Source organism: Ailuropoda melanoleuca, chromosome 14, assembly GCF_002007445.2.
Source record: "Ailuropoda melanoleuca isolate Jingjing chromosome 14, ASM200744v2, whole genome shotgun sequence".
Classification (NCBI taxonomy): Eukaryota; Metazoa; Chordata; class Mammalia; order Carnivora; family Ursidae; genus Ailuropoda; species Ailuropoda melanoleuca.
The window spans coordinates 27,999,158-28,023,350 of NC_048231.1; the positions used below are offsets into that span (position 1 = coordinate 27,999,158).

The 24,193-nt window shown below is 46.2% G+C and overlaps 1 protein-coding gene across 1 annotated transcript in view; it reads right to left on the reverse strand.

Annotated features, from left to right (window-relative positions):
- The window catches only part of FOXN3 (forkhead box N3), a 225,763-nt gene that overhangs the window by 95,439 nt on the left and 106,131 nt on the right, over positions 1-24,193 (reverse strand). Inside the window, 1 exon segment of the mRNA XM_019800403.2 lies at positions 22,146-22,210. Coding sequence (XP_019655962.1) covers positions 22,146-22,210 — 65 coding nt within the window.

Here is a 24,193-nt window from a genome sequence, read left to right on the forward strand (position 1 = left end):
CTGAAGGGACAAGCCACGAGTGACATGTCATAAGTGACAGAGGTTCACAAAAAGTCTGCAGGGCGGGGCGGAAGGAGGTCTGAAAGTTCACCCAAGGCGTGTACCTGATGTGCCCTTAACGAAAGGACCGAGTCCAGCTGCCTGCTGGCCAGCTAGGTAGAATGAGTATGCTGGCACAGCCCTGCCCCTTCTGGCACCCACCCCCACACTGGCCCGCCTCCTAAGGGTGCCTGCTCTCATTTTCACAGGGGAGATGGAGTGGTCGCTCATGGAACCACCGGCATAAAAAAGGCCTTGCACACAATGTGTTTGTTTCCCTCAAATGAAAATCAATCCATCATAAGACTGCATCTCCCGTGATCAAAGCCAGTTTGTGTGGCCCCCACCTGGGCAGGGGGAGAAGTCAGAGGGGAGCAGATGCCTGATGCACGGCTCAGTGTGGAGTTGAGCAAGGGCAGGGGTCACGGCTCCTTCTTGGGCCTCGTGATCTTACCACGTTCCACGAGGCCAAGACAAACAGGCTGTGTGCGGATCTATTTCGGTCACACAGCTGCAAACACAGGATTTATGAAGCTGTTTGGTGCTCGGCTCCCAGGAGGCTGGTGCGCCAAGCTGCTGCTCTCCCAACTGTCTCGCCGTCCCTCCCCGTTCCTGTTGAGCCTGGTATGTCCTCAAGTTCCCACCCCTTAGGACTCTTCCCAAGTTACAAGCTTTCTTTGCTTCTTTCCCTAACTCATGAGAGTTTAAGCATACGTGTTCCTGGGTTTGGCATCCACTGGCCTCAATGCTCTATCATTCTGCAGCCGGGCTGCCTCTTCTTGGTGTTTAGCTTTATTGATTTCTATTTCTGACTTGCTCGGCACCAGCTCATTCATTATTCAGGGAAAATCTGGCTATGAGACCACAGTTTGATATCCTGCCAACAGGAGCCTGAGCAGGTGGGACCTCTGTGAGCCTTCTTTTCAAAGGATCACAACCCCAACGAACAAATGGTGTAGTTTAGACTTCTCAAGTTATTCATTTAAGACATAGTCATTCTGCAAAATATTATTTTCTGTGTGAGTGGCAGGTGAGCTCAGTAGGAAAAAACATGGAGTTATTGATTCTGAGGCCAAAGATTTGACTAGTTCATAAACCAGTTATCCGTGAGAAGAGAAAATCTCTTGTCAGGTGGCAAATGAACCCATCCTTAGCCATCTACCCTGCAGGTATGCGGTGGGGGTCCCCAGGGGCAGGGGTGGGAGGAGGTGGCCCCCATTAATCACAATCACCAACTCCTTTGCTGACTCATAGGGACACGTAAGGATGCATATCCATTCTACTGCCAGAGGCTGAGTCCCACCATCTTCCCACGCGGCCCATGTGTGTTTGATGGTGAGGTTGACATTTTCAAGGTGTTAAAATAAGATGCGGGGGACAAACCCATTTTGTTGTCTTATTGTTTGTTTTCTTCTTCACAGAGCACAGAAGTAAAGGAAATTGTATTTAAACCGTAAGAAGAGAGGTTCAAATTAAAGAGTGGGAAGAAGTTCCTTCCAGAAATTCAGGCTAAACCATACTATTGGAGAAAGTAGTAAAATTATCCTCTAGAGAAATCTCTTAAGAACAGAACTAATTACCACCTGTAAGTACCAATTTGTGCATAATCCGATCCTGGGGGAGGAGGATAGATGAGAAAAATCTCTCAAAATCCCCTCTGGGCTTCCCCACCAGGTTGAATTTTCACCATAAAAAGTTTGAAACTACTTTGGCTGATCTCTGGTTGCGGTGCTGGTGGGAGATGACGGCTGATCACAGCTCTGCAGCCCATTTTAACCTCAGCATCACGCAAAGTGCATAGTTAGGGTGCTGGTGAGCCCTCACCGAGGGGCAAGGGCTATTTTCCCAGAACACACAGGTGAATGACAATGGTGTGTGTACTTTTACCAAACCTCGCACGTGATCTCCTAAATACCACAGGAGAAGCTTCGTATCTGTTTTCCTAATTTGTAAAAGTAAATGAGACATCATGAAGAATCAAACAGGAAATGACCGTCTGTCTCTTGACTGGAAACCGGAGTGTCTTTGAACACACACACATGAGCCATGACACATGGGGCTTTGAGTCACACACACACACACACAAACACTATGGGGCACTGCTTGAGGAGGCAGTGAGATCCTGGCGCAGTGGTGTTTCCATGGTCTTTCTGCGGGGGTGACACTGGCATCGAGGGGGAGGCTGAGCCAGGGAACTCCCAGCCCCTACAACTCTCAGTTCAACTGGAACAGTTCTGATTTTGTGTTTTGCCTTATTTTGACTCCATGGAAGGTTTCAGTTTAAAAAAAAAAGTAAAAGCCGAACAATAAAAGATAAAAAAGGAAAAGGAGAGAGGGACGTGAAAGGCAATCTTAGCAAGCACAAAGGGAGCCCCAGGTCTGTGGATTCTCCTGCAATGGGCTAATGCAGAGTAAATCCCAGTCCCTCCACTCCCCTCCTTGGTGGCCCGCCAGCGTGAGGGACAATGGTGCTGCCTCAACCTCCCAGGGGATGGCTGAGGCTCGAGTGAGGGGGTCCGGTGTGTGCCAAGCTCAGTGCCCGGCATGCAAGAGGCAAGGGTGATGAGTGGTTGCCCCGGGAATAAAGCCAGCACCACTGGAGCCCTGTGCACTGGTCAATGTTTTCTAAACTTCACTATGCTTTTTAACTGAAAGAATTCACAACGATGATAAATGTAATTAACATTAAGGTAATCCAACTTAAAAGTATGTTCATTGTCCTTTCTTTCCAAAGCTCTCTTTTCAGACGTCTGTTCAGGCTGGCCCATCCCCGCCCGTCTCTCACACACTTGTTAGCTCCTCTTCACCAACGACCCACTGACTCAGTGTTCCTAGCTCGGGCCACTCACTGGGTTCATTACATGTTTCTCACTACCTGAAAACAGAGGTTTTCAGTCTGTCTGTACATCAGAATCACCTGGGAGCTTTTAAAACGACAGATCCCAGGGCCCTACCCCAAACCTTCATTCAGACTAAAGGTGGCAACATCCCTAGGCTATCACCGAAGAATTGGCTTCTACACGTCCTGTTGCTGTTGCCCTGCCTGAAGAGACGTTACAGCCCACTTCCTTTGTACCCTGCTACATTACTCAGGAATTCTCTCTCTCTGTGGACCTAAAGGACAAATTAGTACCAGGGACCTCTATATTTCTCCTCAGTTAAGAGTCAGTTTTAATCTTCTGACCATTTAAGCCAAACAAGTAACAAAAATAAAATAAAATAAACCATACAAGTGATCATGTTTCTTTCTTTGCCTTAGCTACTAGGAAGCTCAAAGCCAAATTCATGATGGACCGCGCTACCCCTTCAACCAATACCCAGCATTTATTTGATATATTAATGTTGGGGTTCCTACTTTTATTTTCCCTTTGTCTTGATTTCTGGATGTGCTTTTAAAAAATACTAGTTATGCTGCATTTTTGCAATCTATTGCAAATTCTTTTTGGAACAAGGTGGGGTATGTTGGACTAATTAATTAAATATAGTCATTGACATGCAACCCTTTGCAACACAGCAGCTCTAAAGCAGACGGAAATGAGCACCAAAGTAGAGACTACGGTTCAGAGGAAAGATTTTGGCTTTGGGGTCAACTCCCCGAACAGAAACCTTTCTACCAGCTCAGGTTGTCAGAGAACATCTGGAAGCGTATCTGAACTGCATATTAAGTACGTTTTAAAGTTATAAAAATTTTAAGTAAAATAAAAACAGCTACACAAATACAATATCTAGAATCCTGACATTCAATTCTGAATCCATGGTCTCTCAACTTCATGCAGCAGCTCCACGCACTGAACTAAAATTCTGGTCCTTATGGAAAAGCATCATGTTGGTTTAAGGAACCATAACAAGTGATAGTAGATGGTGGAAGTCTGTGGCCTTGTGTATCAGACAAAATGAATGGATCATTTAGAATATCTGAACATTGTTCTGGTTGTGAAAAAACATGTAATCATTTAAAAAAGTTCTGGGCACTCCAAACAGCATGTACACTATGTCCCCACATAACCCTATACTTTGAACCAAACTAACTACCCAAACACTACCGGTTCCCAAACGTGATCAAAAAGATCGTTATCTGCCAACTGCAATGCTTTTCTGTATCTGTGAGAGGATCTGTTCTCTTGCGCACAGAGCCAGGACCACTCCTGAGGTGGCCAGGAATCCAGGTGGGCGATGGGGGTTGACAGCCTGGACCAGAGCTCTGGTCTGCAGCAAAGAGCCCTGTGCTTTGTGGGAGCGCCATGTACTGCTAACAGACAGAGCGGTTCCCTCTCCTTCTTAGCCCTAGCTCAGTCCATCTGCATCAGGAGGGTGGGGACTGGCCAAAGGGCTCCCAGGCCAGCACTGCCCGGGTGCATGTGGCTTTCACCCTGGCCTCATGTGCGCAGCCAACGGGGCCTGAAGGCTGAGTGGTTCTGTCGTTGCTTTTAGTTATTTCTTCCACAAAACAATCTAAAGATAGGGATCATATTTATTCAAAAGGTAAGAATTCTCAGGTGCACACACGGGGCACAAAGAGGAGTGAGATCTAAAGCTTCCCTACTGTCTAATATTTAAGTAGCACAGAACACCTTAAACATTCTGCCATTTTACATTTTTGCAAATGTTGCTTGATCTCTGAAGATCAAAACTAACCATGAACAATAACCTGATGAACATAAACTAGCAGCTGTAAAATTCTTTTTATTCCTTTATATATTCTAATTTGTGTAACCAATACCACCTTACTACAGCCAGTACACTCTGAATAAAAAATGACCCCTAACATCGCAGCTCAAAATAACTACAATTACCCTTCCAGCATATGCTTCCATTCCCTCGCTTATTTATGTGGGTTGGGGTCAGCCTCAGTCAGACTCTGGACTGCATATAAACAGTGGGTGCTAGGTTCAAACCCAGGGCCGGCTGGGGCATGCAATTTCTCAGAAGAAGCCTAAGAAGAGCCAGAGCTACCAAGTGGTTGCATGGCAGTTTCTAATTATGGAGTGCTTGCTGTATGCCAGGCACTGAGGCAATCCCATGTAAATCTTCCCTGTGACCCAGCACAGGGTGGGGGTCCTTCCTTCCCATTTGGAGAAATTGAGATCTGAGACACAATACTGCCAGTGAGGCGGAAACTGGGATTCCAGGCCAGGACTGACGCCAGCACGATGAGAAAGAAGTATCCAGTCTCATCTTACTGATTTTGATTATGATACACGCAGTTTGGGGTTTCTTTTCTCCCTTTCTGTATCTTTTGGCAGACCAAGAAAAGAAGGGGAGTTTACTCCAATTTGAAAGGCGGCAGAAAAGGAAGCTGGACTGGCCTGCAGGGGGGCTGGTTTAGCCAGCAGTTTGCCCTGTGGCCCAGAGCCAGCCCTGGATCTCTGGGCCAGGTTTACCTGTGTGTGCATGGCGGCTGTGCCCAGCTAGGTGTCTAAGAGAGCTCCAGCTCTGACGTCCCGGGACTCGAGCTGGACCCAGCACCCATGAATGCGCCACATACAAACTGGAGGCCAGGATGGGATTTGTGGCCCTCCGTGGCTCTCACCAAAATAATGATCCTGAATACACAGGAAATACTATTTAAATTACCCCGTTCTAAGGAAAAACATTAAGCAAATTTTTTTTTTTATGAGATGTGAAGGGAGGGTGTGGACAAACCAGAAATCATGCTAAGACATGTAAGAGACACATGCAGGAGGAACTCCCACAACTCGATTTTGTACCGCGATGTGACCCCCAAACCAGGACGTGTACTTTCTTGCTCCATCTTGGAGATGAAAATACTGGAAGGGCCGATGGAGGGGGTGAATACAGGCCACGCTACGAACACCTCCCGGCCTGGTCTCGATAGACTGCGGAAGTAAACAAAGGCCTTCAGAAACATTTAGTGTGTAGACACTAATGTGTGTTCAACAGTGTCTAGTCAAAATCAGAACATGTGGGCACTTAACCTTAACTATAAAAAGAAAACATATTGCAATATTGCCTTAACTCTTTCGGGAAAGCAAACACAGACATATCTGAGATCCTCTCTGTCCCTGAACTATGGCAGTGTCTTGCGTGGCCTTAGGCTTGGGGACCCTCTGAAGGCAAAATCCATGTCTGAGTATTAATGAAAAAGTGATGCTACGCCTTTTTTTTTTTAATTACAACACATTCTTAAGAGATCTGAAAATTTAAGAGGCAGCATTAGCCACGCAGACAGAATTTACAAGGGACTGATATGTGGGGCCCTAGGTTTAATTGAAGATAACAAATAATTCAGAGATCTGACAGGCTTTCCTGAACAACACTTCAATCATTTCGACAAACGCTGCAGAGGAAGGATCCCTTCTGGTCATCCTTCAAGGTACAAGCACAATTATATGTGCTTTCAGTTGAAAAAGATCCTGGTTATTCCATATTCCCCTGGAAGTTACAAATCTCAGTGTAACTGGCCTGCTTATTCTCATCTTATTTTTCATTTTTACTTTCACTGAGATGTAACTGACATAACGTTATATTATTTTCAGGTGTACAACATAACGACTGGATATTTTTATACACTGCAAAACGACCACCACAATAAGTCTAGTTAACATCCATCACAACACCTAGTTACAGATTGGGGCGAGAACTTTTAAGATCTATTCTCCTATCAATTTTCAAATACGGAATACTGTAGTGTTAACTCCAGTCACCATGTGGTATGTTATGTCCCTAGGACTTAATTTATTTTATATCTGGAAGTTTGGACCTCTTGACAACCTTTACCCATTTTGTTCACCCCTCATGCAGGTCTGCTTGTTTTTAAATCTCAAGTTTTCAAATACATCACTTTCTTCACTAGTGAAATGCTTGCTACAAAGCTTCAAGGTTTTAATAATGATTTCTAAATCAATTACTTCACCAGCCTATTTATTCATCAAGATGATGGAATGCAAAACCACTTTGGTTTAGGTAGAAACTTCACGTTCATAATGAGTCTCCTATGTGTTCTAGCAAAGAACTTCTCTCAAAGTTTTTGCTAGCGTTTTCATTTTTTCTCCCAATTTCACTTATAGTCACATAAATTCATCTTAATCTACATTTAAGAACCTAACTCTCTGGTTCTGAATGTTTTTAAAAACAAAACAAAACAAAACAAAAAACCCCAAACCCACTCTCAGGAAAGATTGACATTTCAGTAATCTCTGCCAGCTGGCATGTTTAAAATGGAATCTAAATATTGTATTAACAATATCAATAACAAGCAGGTTCGGCGGGCCTTAATAAAACACGCTTGAATTGTGAGAGAAATTCTTGTCATTTTGTGTTTCACCAGCTTTAATTTACTACATTGATTTAATAAAAATCTATGACAATCTCATCTTTAATCATGTAAGAATTCTGAGGTTCACTACATGTGCATAATGAAAATCTGAAATCAAGTAAGTGTAATGAAATTTTTGTTGCCCAATCATTTTTGAAACTTTTGACCAAAGTAACAGACCAAGCAAAGCCCACATACATGTCCAGCTCGATGAAGTTTCACAAACCATTTACCCACATAACCAGCACCGAGATGAACAAACTGGCATCTCAGGAACCCACCCTCACCAGTCGCTACCTTACACCCCAAAGATAGCCACAACCTTGACTTTTTCCTTGCACATCCCTGCAAACCCTGGCAGGGGGCAACCCTGAACCAGGAGTCAAGAGGCACACAGAGGCTTGCACATTACTTCACTTCCTCAGTGGAAGGTAGGTGGTATCCTCCCGATTTTATAGATGAAGAAAGAGAAGTGCAAAGTCAAGTATTTGCCCAAGCCAAGAGGCATGCAGGTTACTGTAAACGAACACGCAGCCGTGTGTGGGCAGGAGAGGGCTGATACGGCCCATCAGTCAGATCCAAAGCCAGGTCTCTCCACTGCCAAACTCAATTCTGTATGTTGCACAACTGCTATTTTAGGAAACCTCATTTTCCTCTAAATTCATTGACTCACATGTTTGAAAAATGCCATTTATAGTCAAATGGCCTTATATAGAGAAAACTATATCACCCCTGACCCCAGCTCCCAACCCCCACGCACACTCACGTGGTGTCGCAGTTTCTGAAACAGAACTCATTTTTTCATTTAGCGTTTTATCTCCCCCCCTCACTACATTTTAGATAGTGAACAATTCTGAGTCTCTGCGTTAGCACTATCTTAGTTTTAAAAATTAAGTTGGGAACTAGCGAGTGAGCCTGAAGAGGCTCCATCCCTGGTCCTGAACTGGACTGTCATTACTCAACTGCTCTTCAAATTACACTGATTTATGATGTGATTATTACTGCTTTTCCTAAGTAGCCTGGGTAATGAGAGAAATGCAAAGACGCCCCAGACTGCAGTGATCTCGGGGCTCTAACACCCCGCTGTCTGCCCAGCCATCCGCCCACCTCACCTCTACACCAAATAACTTCTTGCTCTACGTTCTCCTCTAGCGGGGTCAGTACAGCGGCTCGCACGGCCTCCCAGTTTCGGCTTCCGCTGCGCCCCTAACTCCTCACAGGGCCCTGACCACCGACCGCGGCGATCACGTGATGTCGGTCACGTGATGTGAGTCACGTGACGCCGACCACGTGACACCAAGGCGGCCACCCAGGAGCAGCTTGCCCAGGCATGTTTGTGAAGACCGGCTCTTAGTTCTTTATGCTTCTTCGTATGTCTAATTTTAGTGCAAGCCTGAAACGGTACCCTCTACCCCAAGCCCTCAACGTCAAAGCCACTCTCCACTACCTTTTTCAGAATCTCTCCCACCATTCTGCCCGGAACACTTTTCCTTCACCTTCCCATCCTCCTTTCTGTAACAAATAAGGACAAGGTGACTTCCCATCTCCATCCTGGCTCATCACATTTCCCCTTCGTAAACACATATATGTCACACACCAACGTACTGTCTGTGAACTTAATTTGGGCCCATGCCTTTGGTTGTGGGCTTCACTATTTTGTGAGCTTGTCGGAGTGTTTTTGCCATGGCTGCAATATCACAGCGCCTCTTCTGTATTGGAGCCTGGAGCCACACTGATCGATCAGTGCACGGTTGACCATGTCAAGCGGATTTAGGAGACGCTGGGATGGCAGCCTCCCACGGGACTAGCAAACACCCGTCCGTGAAGTCTTCCCTGAACTCCTGACTTCCTTCCCCCAGAGTTTGAGCTCTTTTGAGATGGCACAAACCAGCAAGGCTTCTGGGTGATTCTGCCCCCCCCCCCCCCCCCCCCCCCCCCCCCANAGACTGCAAACTCCTGGAGGCTGGAGATCTTATTTCTCTCCCCAGCCTCAAGGGGGTACCTAGCACACTGTAGGAAATGAAGGGATGTTTGTGAAATGTTTGCATGTAATTCCCTGAACTGAATTGGACTGAACCGTGTCCTCCCCTGCACCCCCAATTCCTGTGTTGGAACCTTAACTGCCAATGTGGCTGAATTTGGATAAGGTTAAATGAGGACATAAGGGTGGGGCTCTCATGCAACAGGACCCGAACGGGGCCTTAAACTAACAGGGCTGGTGTCCTTACAAGAAGAGAAAAAGACAAGGGGAAGCGCATGCACACAGAAAAGGCCATGCAAGGACACAGTGAGCAGGCGGCCATCTGCAAGCCAAGAGAGACAACCAGGAGAGATCAAACCTGCCACTCCTTTGATCTTGGACTTCTAGTCTCTAGAACTGTGAGGAAATAAATTTCTGTTGTTTAAGTCACCCAGTCTGAGGTATTTTGTTATGGCAGCTCTAGCTGATTAATACATTCACCAACTGTCCAAGCATCTTATACTCTAAAGATGGGGCTCTGGGGACCAACTCTGGCTGTGAAGGCAAGTTCATGAAGATACAGAGGTTCGTTGCTCAAGGTTAATCCCCAGTAAAGGGCAGCTGTATCCCATCTTCCGTCTCTCCCTTATCAACAATGCGGCAAGTCCAGTTAAGGCAATAGGTTTTAGCAATCTTCACTCTGCCAGGAAAAGTGAATGTCATCATTAACTAAGATTCTGGGCCTCTGGGAAATTACTTTAACTTGACTGACACCACCTTATGCCCTGAGATCTTGATAATCCTGTACTCATGGATAATGGCCATTATCATGAAAAGAAAGCTAGAAGAGTCTCAGATGGGAAGATCTACATTCTGGCCTTAGATCTTCCACTCAGTGGCTACATATACTTGTATATGTAACCTCACATTTTTGTGTCCAGTGCTTCTTTTTTTTTTTAATTTTTAACAGATTTTATTTTGAAGTAATCTCTACACCCAATGTGGGGCTCAAACTTACAACCCCGAGATGAAGAGTCACATGCTCTACCATCTGAGCCGGCCAGACATCCCTCAGTGCTTTGCTTTTTAAATAAAATGGCTGTGTTGTTGTAATGGACAGTTCTTCCTCCCTTTTTTGGGAACCAATCCAGACTTGCATCTGGAGAACTTTCATCTCCCAATCCATCCATGTGCTTCGAAGTGATGTTTCCACCCCGAGTGTAAAACAATCTATGCCCCTCCCCACCAATTCCTCTGGTCACAGTGATGGTTCCCAGTGGTCATGTGATCCAGGATGGTCTAATTACAGTGCTACTCAGAACTTTTCCTGAGGACACCAAGGAAATGCTCGACTCCCAGCTGATGTCTGTAGTGCAAGAGGCTGTGGTGACCACCTTGTAAACTCAACGTGAGCTTCTCTGAGCTCATTTCCGCCAGACGCTAAGCTGAGTTGGGGAACAGACAGAATAGGAATTATTACTACCACGATCCTACTTTGTTAAGTCACCATCTCAGAAAAGCTCTCTACGCTCATCTTAAATTCCTTCATTTGACAGCCAAACTAAGTGGGCCTCCTCGACCAAGGGGAGCTGGAATTTTACTGACACAAAGAAATCATCAGTGACATATATTTAGTTCAACTGAGGCTACTCACTTAGAGATTCTTTATTAGGACTCTTGGGTGTACATCCCCCATCCCCCCAATCAAGTTGGGTCAAGTAAAATGGGGGAATTTAGAGCTCATGTAATCCAACCACGAGAAGGATAGTGGTAGAGTGGCCCCTCATCTCTGCTTCTTTGCCATGGTGCCATTTCTTGGCAACAGGGATTGACTCCACACAGTACCCCTTGTTGAATCCAGCACATCCTTCAGAGCCCCCACACCCAAGTAAGAAGTGCCTGGCCTGGACTACGTTACATGCCCATTTCTCCACCAACTGCTGAGGCCAGGGAGCTCCTATAAAAAGTTGGCACTTCTCCATTTGCAATATATATCGGAAGCTGGGGTAGGGGAAAAACAGTGGGTCCCAAAAAAGAACCCCAATTTAGGCTTACGATAGCTGCAAAAGTTTAAAAGTGAAAACTTCATTCGTAATTGTTTCATTTCCCAACCTTGGCAAAACTCAAAGAACGAAGTTTCTTAGAGTCTGAGAAATACAGTACATACGAATGATAAACAGAAGTGGCCTTTCTACATGTCACAGGCTTCTCATCTCTTGTCACAGTGCCTTCACAATCATGCTCACAGTGTGGGATATGAACCCATGGCCAAGGCACTAGGTTGGAGCAGCTCTCTGCACAGACGTATAGTTCTAACACCTCAATACAATTTGTGTCAAATTAGCAGCATGAGATCATCCTAAATATGCCCCATAAAAAAAAAAAATCACGGCCAAGATAGGGGCCAACCCATGTGTGCTAGAGGGACCACAAAGTGGTGGTGGTGGGGGGAACACGTTCAATATGATCCTTTAGATGGTCTCCTAACGTTCTTGATCACTGTGAGTATCGCTCTCCTTTCTTTCTCTCCCTCCCACCTCTGAAATGCATCTTTGGAAATAGTTCGTATTCTGGCACAGAGACAGAGAGGAAGAAACACGAGTACAGATCACAAGCCATTCTAACCCATCCCCAAGGAACCTTCCTTCTCTGTGTCACATTTCTGCAAGATCTTAGTCACTCCGAAGTGTCAGTGAGAACAGCTGGCGAGAACGGCAGTTCTGTTCCTCCCGCGGCATCAGGTATCTTCTGGGCATTTGCCTCCGTGTAGCAGGAGCTTCAGAAACACTGGAAACAGTCTTAAATACTCCTGAAGGTCTAGCTTCCGTTCCACTTGGGAAGGATTTTTTTTTATGCTATTGTTATTTGGGGGTGCAAGGTATTGGAACCCTTAGGAAATGGCAGAAATGCTATCATAAGCATTATGAATTCTATTTATTAAACACTCAAAGATTGCCAACCATTGTGCCAGCCCCTGGACGTATACTATCTTGTAATTCTTACAAAATCCTGTGAAATACTGTCATCTCTTTGGCTGGCTGGGAGGAGAGGCTCAGGCACATCAGAGGAGTTGCTTGAGGTCACACAGCTGGTGGACCGCAGAGGCTGGCTGCGGCACCCACGACTGGCCAGCTCCAAGGTCTACTCTTCTCTCCGAGGGGCGCTGGGACTTGCATATGGGGCTCTTGCAAAGGGCCAAGGATGCTACACAGTCATCGGCTAATCACCACCGTGATACCGATCTCACAGGACTGGCGTTTTCGCATTTTGCAGTAGTAGCCCAGAGGGGTTCGCATAACTTTTCCAAGGTCAGACGGCCATCGGGCAGCCAGGCAGGGGATGGATCCAGGTATACCTGACTTGAAAACTGATGTCTTTTATCCTCGTGCCATCATTTACAAAGGCCAACGGGAGAACATGGGTGGGGTGGAATCACCAGAGAAAAGAAGGGCAGGGGGATGGGGCAGGGGAAATGTGTTCTTGCAGACTCACAACATGGGGTGGGAAAAAGTCTGAGTGTATGCACACACGTACACACCACGCACACATCAGTCCTAACCTAGCACGCGCCCCACCGTGAGCACTACACCCAGGAGTGCTCAGCCACGCCTCCTGGTCACCCAGGGAACCAAACAAAAACACAAACTTGACCTCAGGCAGACGCTTTTAAGTGCACTTCTGAAACTGCAATGTGAACAGCTCCGAGTATAATTTTTTTTTAAAGATTTTATTTATTTATTTGTCAGAGAGAGAGAGAGCGAGAGAGAGCACGAGCGCACAAGCAGGGGGAGCAGCAGGCTCCCTGCTGTGGGACTCGATCCCAGGACCCCGGGACCATGACCCGAGCCAAAGGCAGATGCCCAACCAACTAAGCCACCCAGGCGTCCCTCCATGCGTATAATCTAAAAAATTCTTCATTGTAAGCCTCTTGGCAATTGCATAAAAATATTTCTAGACTTCTCTCCAAGCATTAAATAGAACTTCAAGGGGAATGACTTTTCCAATTGTATTTTAAGATTAAGCACTTTGATAAAAGCAGGCTCTCCAGTACAGTGTGATCCAAAATTGTATCAACTTTTTATATTTTCTAATCTGATACAATTTAATAGATAAGAGAAACATTTTTAATGTTCAAAAATTAAACTGTAAAGATATATTCCTATTGATGAATAATTGGTGTAAAAATAGCTGTATCTCTCTATGACTATAAAATCCAGATACGCTCAAAATATTCATTCTGTAGAGGTGTGGGTTCTTCTCACTGCATTAATCTTTGAATGACTAATTTGAGGATTTCCCTTTTTCTCTATCCACAGTCTTTAAAATATCTTAATATTTAGCTGTTTACAACAGTCCTGCGTGGGGAGCAAAAGAGAAACGAAGCACCTTGATTACCTGAATCAAAGAAGACAATGTAAGTATTCCTTTCCATCTTTCTGTCTTGTCATTATAAACTGCTTTTGACCATTACAAGAGCATTCTCCCCAGCCCCAGTCTGCAAAACGCTGCAGGACAGACAAACATCTCATGTGGAACACTTCAAAAAAATACTTAGGCCATTCTGAACCGAACATCAGTTAGTGTGAGTCCAGGCTTATGATCCTCGATCTGTGACCCTGAGCAGGACAAATGTTTGGGCCTTATTTTTTCCCATCTACAAAATGGGAGTAATAATTCCCTAATATATAAGGCTAATATAAGAATAATGTAAGGAATTGGGGCACCAGGGTGGCTCAGTCGGTGGAGCGTCCAACTCTTGCTTTCGGCTCAGGTCTTGATCTTGGGGTTGTGGGATCAAGCCCCGTGTCAGGCTCTGTACTCAGCAGGGAGTCTGTTGGAGATTCTCTCCCTGTACCCCCTCCCCCTCAAATAATAAATAATCTTAAAAAAAAAAAAAAGAATATTACAGCCAGACACAAAAGGTCACATGTTATATGATTTCACTTATAAAATATGTCCTGAACAGGCAGGTCCATAAAGACAGAAAGTAGACGAGTGGCTGTGCGCTGAATGAAGGCCCTCGTGCCCCTGTGCTTTTCCTCAGTCCCGTCCTCTCTGGTTACTCTGCACTGGTGGGTGTTCCCTGCCCTCCCCTCTTTTTTTTTTTTTGCTCTCCCCTCTTTCTGAAACTCTTTGCGCTTCATTTCCGTGATTTTCCCCAGTTTCTAACTAAGCTCATCTCTGCTGTTGCTGTTGTCCACTCCCACCACTTTCTATCATAAATCTATGTTTTTTCAACATGGACTGTTTCCCTCTTTTTCATTCTATGCGCCATGAAAATCTCATTTGCACCCGTTATCTTCAGTGGCCATTTCTGGATTAACAATTTCCAATACTCCCTCTTCTAGCCCGTCTCCCCTCCCCGCCTCCCCTCCTAGTGACATTACCCAGAAACAGGAGGGGCAGCCCACAGACCCTGCCCAGCAGGTGCCTGACCCAGAGGAAGCTCTCAATGTCATGTTTCCCATCAGACTGGCAACTCCTTCTCGCTTCCCTATTTCTATCCACAGGGTACCATTTTCTCAGGGTGCCAACACTGGATTTTCATGAGGATGGTTCCTAGGGACGATGGGAGAGAGACCAGCTGATGTGCGAGCCAGAAAGGAAAATCCAGGCTACAGGACTGATGTTTTCCCAGAATCCAGACCAGGCTGGAGACACTGGGAAAGTCAGGGTAACTGCAGACGGGGTAAATTTGGATTCCCAAGAGACAGTGATGGTTAAAATTGACCAAAACCTTCTTTTAAAATTGCATTCCCATATATATGTATATGTGTATATGTATGTGTGTGTATGTAGGTATATGTGTGTGTGTATATATATATATATATTTTTTTTTTTTTAAAAACACATTTCCTTATATTTAGCTTTAAGAGCATGTTCTCTGTGACCACATAGAACGTGAGGGACTGGAGAGGTGACCAGCACGCCTTTAAATTCACTTGAATGGGAACAAAACCAGCCTCCTGACTTCAAGACAGTGGTTATGTAAATATCTTTACAGATAACTCAGGGAACAACAATAAGACAAATGATGCCAAGAGAAAGGGGCCCCTCCTAAACACCAAAGGGCTCCACAGGCCAAAAGAGGACAGAAGGCAATTAGGACCTGGGGGGAAATGTAGGGAGCCCCCCCCACTTTGTTATTACTATATTTTTTTGAAAAGGGTGTGCCTGGGGACAAGAATCAGGAGGTTTATGCATTCGGTAGATGCCCTCCTTTGCAAAATGGACAAAAGAGTCAGCTTGTGGAGCAGATTAGATGAAAGGAGCCAAAGAGCCCAGGGGCTGCAATCAAATGTGAAAGAAATGAGTGGGGGAGGGTCAAGGCAAAGCCGAACAAGTCCCAATCCGAGCCACACAGTCTTTCGGGAGAGAAGCGCTGAAGTGCCAGGGCCTGGGGGCCTGCGGCCGTGGCAGAGATGGGGTCCAGCAGCGCCATCCTGGTTCCACAGGGAAGGAAATGATGGTGCGCTGGCAGCGAGAAGGGAAAGCATGTGAAGGAGAGGTGATAAGGAGTCCGCTCCTTTGAGGTGTTTTGGAACTTTTCACCTTGAATCTATCTGCCAGGATTAATGATGAGAAACCCCGCGAATGAACGGTAGAAAGTCAATCAATCTGTGCTCTGACAGAGCATTTGGGAGGCACCAGGCACTGGACTGGACTTATGTTTGGATGTTCTCGTGCTCTCGTAACCTCCACAAGGATTCTGGGGAACACATCTGGTAGCCCCATTGTACAGACAATCAAAACTGAGGCCCAAGGTCCAACAGCTGGTGGCCGGGAAGGAGGGCTTCGAACCCGGGCTGACGGGGTGCTAACTCTGTGCTTTCTCGGCGTGGCTGTCTACGCACTTGCTGTGTATGTGCAATTTTAAAGCGAAGGGAATTGCTCCGTGTTTGTGAACTGGGTGACCTCTCAAGGAAGCAGTCCTATTTGAAAGGAATCGGAGATAAAGGGATGAACAAATCTTTCAGATCTATGTATACATCCAACAGGATCTGGGGCATCCCGTCTTTGGCCCTGTTCTGAGAATCACTAACCCCAACAAATGGATAAGGGAAATTTTAGCTGGAAAGGTAAAGAGAACAGGGAAATCAACCACATTCAGAGGATTTCAGCTCTACTTTCCTATTTTCACAGTCAGAGTTTTGTAAGATGTTCTCACAACTAACTCTGACCAGGAATTTAGCATCTTCTAAATGCCTTACTAATATGAATTTCTTGAATCCTCACAAGAGCCCCAAGAGACAATTATTATTATTATTATTATTATTATTATTATTATTATTACCATCATCAACATCATCCCCACAGAGAGGTTTAAGCCAGCTGCCCAAGAAGCTAAGACAGGGTTCATTGGTTCATTTCCAGGCTGTCCAAATTTATAATGTACCGTGCCCCTAAGATCCATGGGACCTTTCAGAGTTGTCTAGTTCAAGGACTGGAATCTTCAGCCAGGCTGCCACCACCCTGTTTCCTCTCCTTGAACCCACCTGCAGACACAGCTGGCTGAAGGTAGCACTCTTTCCACCGAGCTAGAGCTAAGCCTCAAATCCATTTTGACCCACTCTTAGGAAACAAGTTGCCAGAATGGGGCAGAGCTTGTACTCCATAGGAAACCCCTGTCACCTCTGAGGTCCGCTCCCTAATTCACACATAAGAATAGGGAAAACTCGGGATGCCCTGTGTCTTGTCCAAGGTCACGAAGTTTACCAAGTGGCAGTGCTGGGACCACAACTAGGCCCCCTGGCTCGTCATCCAGTGTGTCTCCCACTACAACTTGTTTCTGATACACTGAATACTTGCTCTTGAGCCTTTTGGGGCAGGAAACACAGCCAAAGTGAGGCACTGCTCCCATTTTAGCAGTAAAAATACATAGCAAAGCCACAGCAGAGGGTCAGGGCTTTGGAGAGTGGGTGCACGACATGAACTCGCAGGAATGGACGCACCTAAAGCCAACCTGGAACTTGGGAAACTGGTATCCCCAAAGCGAGGCATCCAATGGTCACGGTCAACTTCGTACGTGCTGGACCAATGGCAAGAGTGCCTCTGTGCACTCCGAGAACAGCGTCCATCTGACAGCGGAAGAGCTGGTTTCCTTTTTCCCTGCCTGCTTTTGGGCCTGCAGCAGCACGATCCTGCTCTGTGTGCTGAACGTGCCTCGGAGGTCTTCTTTCCATTTCATTAGCTCATCCAGTGGGTTGTCAGAAGTGAATGGAAATAAAAATCTGTTACGGGTGTTGTGGAATTTATTTTAATTCCACCACTGCATCCTAAGGAAACAGATTTAATAGCAATCAGTGGCCCCGTCCTGGAGTGAGAGAGAGAAGGAAGGCAGAGGGAGGGTCTAGAAGGCTGGTGGGGCGTTAGCAAGGGGGCCTGGCTGGTGGCGGCATCCGCAGCTCTGCCACAAGGGCTGGGGTGTGTGGTCTGACCCCAGGGTGCGCTGTAAGGGGTTGAGGGGGTGGGCCCTAGGCCTCCCTGGGTAACTCCAGCCCAATCGGGGGGCTGACACGCAGAGATGGGTAAGAGAGACATGTCTGCGGGTGGGGTGCACCTGCTCAGGGCTGGAGGTAAGAGACAGGTGGGCTCACATGGGCAGCGGGCACAGAGCGGCAGAGGCTTCTCTCTGAACGAAACCACACAGGGAGCTCTGAGGCCGACAGGCCCTACAAAGGCCACAAGGGCAGACGTGGAAGAGCCAAGACCATGGCAGCTTGCAGGAACTTTCAGTAGAAGGCAGGAAGCGAAAAGAACAGCAAGGCCGTACGTAGCGCTGGGATAAAACCTCCGAGGAGCAGATGAAGGGTCAGACCAGGGGTGAAGAATATCTTTAATTAGGAATCACTGATTCATTAAAATAACTCATCCAAGGGTGATATTTAAATAAAGTAACCTAATTTTAAGTTTGATGGGTGAATGGAATGTGTGTGTGTATGTGTGGGTGGGGGGAGGCGCTAGGGCGTTTGGAAAAGAAAAAAATATATAAAACGCTTTACTCTTCTTATTAAAAAAAAGGGAGAGACATTATTAACTAATAAAATAAAATGTATCTCAAATACATAGAGACCATTAATAGAGACGCACAGACATGAGGAGGGGACAGCTGGAGACACCTGTCAGCTGGCCACTCCTGCAGGGCTCCGAATCAGCCACACTCATCTGTTTGGACCTGTCCTGGGTCCTCTCTGAACAAAGGGTTTGTCCCTTTCTGGCGCACGGCGAGGTTTCCATTGTACAGAACTGAAGTACTCTCTGGCCCCTGAAACTGTGAACATACTAAAATTGTCTCTAGCAGCTTAAATGGCATTTAAAATACTGTGAATTGATGAAATGACCAATTATGTTAAGTACCCATGCCTGGTGTCATCTAAACCAAATCTTACCCCATTATCCTCAAAACTGCTAGATGATTCAGCAGGCCTTCTCGCCAGTGACTCTGCAAGAACCAAACACGGAGGCCACACTCAAGTAGGACCGAGTGCTTCCTTCCAGTAGGTTCTCACAATTAGTTTTTTTTTTTTTTAAAGATTTTATTTATTTATTTGACAGAGATAGAGACAGCCAGCGAGAGAGGGAACACAAGCAGGGGGAGTGGGAGAGGAAGAAGCAGGCTCATAGCAGAGGAGCCTGATGTGGGGCTCGATCCCATAACGCCGGGATCACGCCCTGAGCCGAAGGCAGACGCTCAACCACTGTGCCACCCAGGCGCCCCTCTCGCAATTAGTTTTATGCTGGATAAAATAAATAAATAACTCCTAGGTTTCTGCTCGACAGCTAATAAACCAAACAACTCCGAGACAACACACTTGGGTTCCCGTTATGTAACCACTATGTCCTATTGTTCTGTGCCTTTCAGGGTCTCACTTCCACCGCATGCTCTCTGGACATCGCAGTGCTCTGAAGCAGGTCCTGCCGAGGACATGGGCTGTCGCCGTCGCAAAGTGCCCACGACTCGTTCCTTGTTCACACCCCCCATAGAACGTCGCCATCACCATGCGCCCTCTTGCCTATAGACTCTTGTTTCCCCTTCTCGCAATGCCTTTTGTTGTTTCCGCACGCCCACAGTCTATTTTTCAAGGCCTCGTTCAAGTGTCAACGCTCCCGAGAGCTGATGAGCCCTCCTCTCCCACCCTCCGGACAAAAATCCACCTCCGTCCACCAAATGGTGTGACACAGCTGCTCCTTCTGCCATGCCTACCTTCTTGTCGTCACAACTCCCAGGGCCACTCCACACAGCAGGTTCTCCCCAGCGACGCCCCCCCACCGCCACGTAGCCCGGTTCGGCCAGTTTTGCATGTGAGGGGGCGGCCAACGTCAGCTGGGCTTTGCTGGCCGGTCCTTGGGCCTCTATGTCACCTTCTACCCCAGTTCTAGGCAGCGGGTTCTTTAAGAGTATCCTGCTTGCCTTCAGTCCCAATTCCTGTGGCTGGGGCGTACTCACAGAGTTGTTTCCGAGTCTCATTTCCTAGAGCAAATGCCCTCCTGCTTGCTACAGGGGAAAAGAAGGAGCATGCGCGTGTTGTGAAAATGCAAAGTATAAAGATGAGAAAGGGAGCATAAATCAGGTATGTTTTCTTCCTGAGTCTAACCCAAACCGCCCACTGGCATGCCTGGGCAGCTCCCTTCTTTATATACCCATGTTTTTATTGTAAAACTTTTGCTCGTGGGCATTGGCAACTTCTTGATGACCCAGTACCACCCAACAAAGGAACACAAAAATATTAATTAAGGAGAACAGGCACATAGTCTGAAAAATCTCAGCACCATACAAGTGTCTTGAGAACTCTAAATACAGATACAGCAAATATACAGCAAAGAACTGTCGCAGGAAAAAATGAGCAAATCCTTGCCCACCCTCTCAAACTCCAAGAGTCTTCTGATTTTCACATGTACAAAAAAATACAAATAAAAATTTAAAAAAATAGAAGGGCTGCAATGAAGTACATGTGGATTGAATAAGCATCTGAAATCTGTAATAATGTGATTCTCAGCGCTCAGAAAAATTAGAATTTTAAACCCTATCAGGAAGAGAAAAAAGGTCCACACCCATGAGATAATCTCATAGTGAAATCACTCAACTTCAGAACCTTACTGATGTTTTCTTCATGCTTTCGCCCGGCAGAAACAACCAAAAACTAATATCCTAAGAGCAAATCTTACTTGATGTGAAACTTAATGAATTAAAAATCCTGTAAGAAAATGTCCTGGCTAAATAAAATCCCTCTTCTGAAAATAATCCAAACACGAATGATATTCATATCATTGTTATACATCTAGAGGAAAAGTAAATATGCACATAACTTTGAAATTCACTTGAAAAAACTCCCAAAGGCTCATCATAATTGGTTTCCGTTTAATGCTATCTGAAGGGAGAACAGATTTTTCAAAATTATGTATTAATCTTTGAGAGTAGAGGGAGTTCCCTTTTTGCCTTAAATATTTAGGACATCTACAATGGTCATTAAAATAAGGATTAGTCAAAGCTGCCTGCCTGAATTTCACCGGTACCAAGCAAAGAGGCAAGGAAATCCTTCAGTTGCTGATTTCACAGGCTATTAAAAAGACAATATGTGAGGCGCCTGGGTGGCACAGCGGTTAAGCGTCTGCCTTCGGCTCAGGGCGTGATCCCGGCGTTATGGGATCGAGCCCCACATCAGGCTCTTCAGCTATGAAGCCTGCTTCTTCCTCTCCCACTCCCCCTGCTTGTGTTCCTCTCTCACTGGCTGTCTCTATCTCTGTCGAATAAATAAATAAAATCTTTAAAAAAAATAAAAAATAAAAAATAAAAAGACAATATGTAATCACATGGCCTATAAAACAACAGAAATGTGATGTCATCTCTTTGAGGTACTCAGGAAACCTGAAGATAAATGTCCCCTTTCTCAGCCACATTTACAGTCCACTCCTTCGCACACCTGGCTGGCCCTCTTCAGGAAAAGAGGCTTACCGGCTCTAAAGCAACCAAAATGCACAGCCCACTCCGCACTAGAAGCCCAGAGCAGTTCTGAAGCTCTCAGTACCACCAGACCCATCTGCTTTTGTGCCAGTCTGACACCCAGCCGGACGACGGAGGCTAATGGGGACAGGAAACTAGAAACCTCAGGAGCCCACCGATTCCAGCTTATCTGCACAGCAGACCTCCAAAATAGTGATAATCCAGAAGTATCTAGAAGGCATCTCACGGCTACTTTTAACATTTATTCTTTCACTTTATTCAGTCACTTCAAAAGACACTTAATAGCCAAAGCAGAGATGAAAGGCAGTTGGAATTCCTTGAGCAGGTTGGACAGGACCGACAGCAAAGCAGCAAAGGGTGAGTTGGACTACAAGAAGGACGTCCCCCTGCAAAGGATGCTCATGGGGACAGGAGAGGGGTGACTGAACTCTGAGCCTTGCAACACCCCACAGCCAGCCTTCTAGGCACACGGGGATGTTAGAGGCCAGCAGGGAATAAGGGGACCACCACAATCACCAAAGCGCCAGAACACCCAGAACATTCCTCATTTGCCCAAGCACTGGAAATATATAATGGGGTGTGTTTTCACCAGCTGACTAGCTTAGTTTATGCTACTCTCATACCCTAACTGCCACGTCATTCCAGTTTCACCAAAGCAAGCCGACGCTTCCGAGATAGGGCCAGTGGTGGCAGACCAAAAAACCAGTCCCGGTTTCGGGCTAACAATTCATAGCAACCAGGAGACGTGAGTAGGAAGAAAGAAAGAGAACTGGACAAACAGCCCCAACCGACAGCAGTCACACTTCTCCAAACAGTGCCCGCTCCTGAAGAGGATAGGGCTCCCCTGGCTGCTGCCAGCACAATGGCCCAGTGCCGGTGGGTGGGAGGGGGCGCTCCAAGAGACCTACCTTGCAGAAGGGCTCCATTTCTCTTGAAGAAGGTACTGCCCGGCCAGATGGGTGGACCCGATGTGCTGCAACAGAAGAGAAACCAGAGTAAGCGTGGGCTGGTGGACTCACCCGGCTGCACTTGGAACAGACACCTCTCCAAACGCACTGCTCAGAAGGCCTCAAAACACTTTCCCAATGACGCATTGTGGACACCCTCCGAAAATGCGTCTTTAAAAACCACCAGGTTCGTATTAAGTTGAATGGGCTTCGTAATTCACAGCACAGAACCTGTCTGCATGGGTATTCTGCTTACTGTCCTGACCCTTCTCCCACCTGGGCACTGAAATCATTTGCAGGTAAAAGAAATGGAACGTGCACAGAGTTCAACATCACAACGTATCACTTAAGCATGGCCGCTAATTGATTCCTAATTTTATGAATTTATGTGGCAGAGAACTTCTATCTTTGTCTTCTGGGACCAAATGGGTTTTCCGTCACTTCCTAGTGACACCTGCCCGGGATGAATGCACATGTGCCTTTCTTCGCTTTTCTCCTCACCAAATTCTTAACATACAGAAATGGCTTTGATGGACTCCCTCCCTCCCCCATCCCATCCTCTTGTTTGGGATCCTGTGTTCCATTTCTTTGCTTAAAATGTTGCCCTCCATACCTTATAAAGCATTTTGCAGATGCGCCTACCACCCGCAGTCTGGGAGGAGGAGACGGGGGCAAGAAAATGAGATCAATACACAAAGACACTTTAGTACATTTACAGATGAACGTTCTCACTGTTCTAAGCTGCCCGGTGAAAACTTTATAACCAAGCCAGTCTTAGTAAAATATCCTTGGAGTGGGAAGTCGGTTATTCTAAATCAAGGATTGGTTTAGATTCATGCTAGAAGCACTCAGTCAAACATGTTACCACCTCCAACCCAAGGGGCAGCACAGATGACCTTCGCTAAGGCAGTCCGTGGCAAGTGATACTGGTTAAGGCCCTGTCAGTCACAGTAGAAAAGTCACAAGCTGGTCTGACAGAGGTGTAAATGTGATGGGCATGCGCACACAGAATAAGAAGCCCGAAGGGCTACATAATGAACACTTTACCGGGCAACCGGGGTCTCTGGGAGTACAGGACAGCAATCAATACTGTTAACAAGGAGAAACACCAGTGACACATTGTGCTGACCACGATTTCGTTACCTGCGAGGTACAAACAGCACAGCAGGTACGGGGACACGTTACATGATTGGTGAGGGGCGGAGAGGGAGGGAGAAGAGAGCTACAGCACATAGAAATACTGTTCGACGTCGAAATAATGCCAATGGTGCTAGAGAACAGACACTACGAACCTGGATATAAATGAACCTTTTTGTTTGGGGTTGACTACAGTCAGAGGAAGCGAGAAGAAGGCATCGAAGCTACAGCTTCTCCCGCGGTCCTCTCAGCTCTGGCAGGTGGGGCCTCTGAGCGGCCAGGTTGCACATGACACCAGACCTGCCTGGGGGTCTCAGGGCTGCAGGACGACGGCACGCTGATTTCTCTTCCATCTGATTCCTGTCCTATTCCATGGAGGCTTTCAAGGCTCAAAGGTGCATGAAAAATAATGTGCATTAAAATGCTCAAGATTATCTTTTAACAACTCCAGCCATCTCCCTGGGATTTTTACCATCTTATTTTTATAAGAAAGCAGGAAACAGCAAGCTGGCTGTTGCCGATCCTGAATCACCTGATTTCTAAAGATATTTAAAAACTGAGGACTTCATTACAGAGGGGCTGGTGCTTCGAGAGAATTCAATAATTGAGTATTACTGCAGGAGCCTGAATATCCAGCTTACTTCCATCCAAATCTCCTCTTTATCCTGACCTTGATTTGGCTGAACACTGAGGAAACGCCTGGCATGGAGTGAATGTGGGGAACTGAGGTCAGGGAAATCCAGTGGTTTAAGATAAGGAAAATTCTCTGCATGATAGAAATCTACTCAGCGATTTCTACAACATCCTTTTAACGTACCTAAGTCACTGATCACTATTCTGGACGTACCTAAGTCACTGATCACTATTCTGGT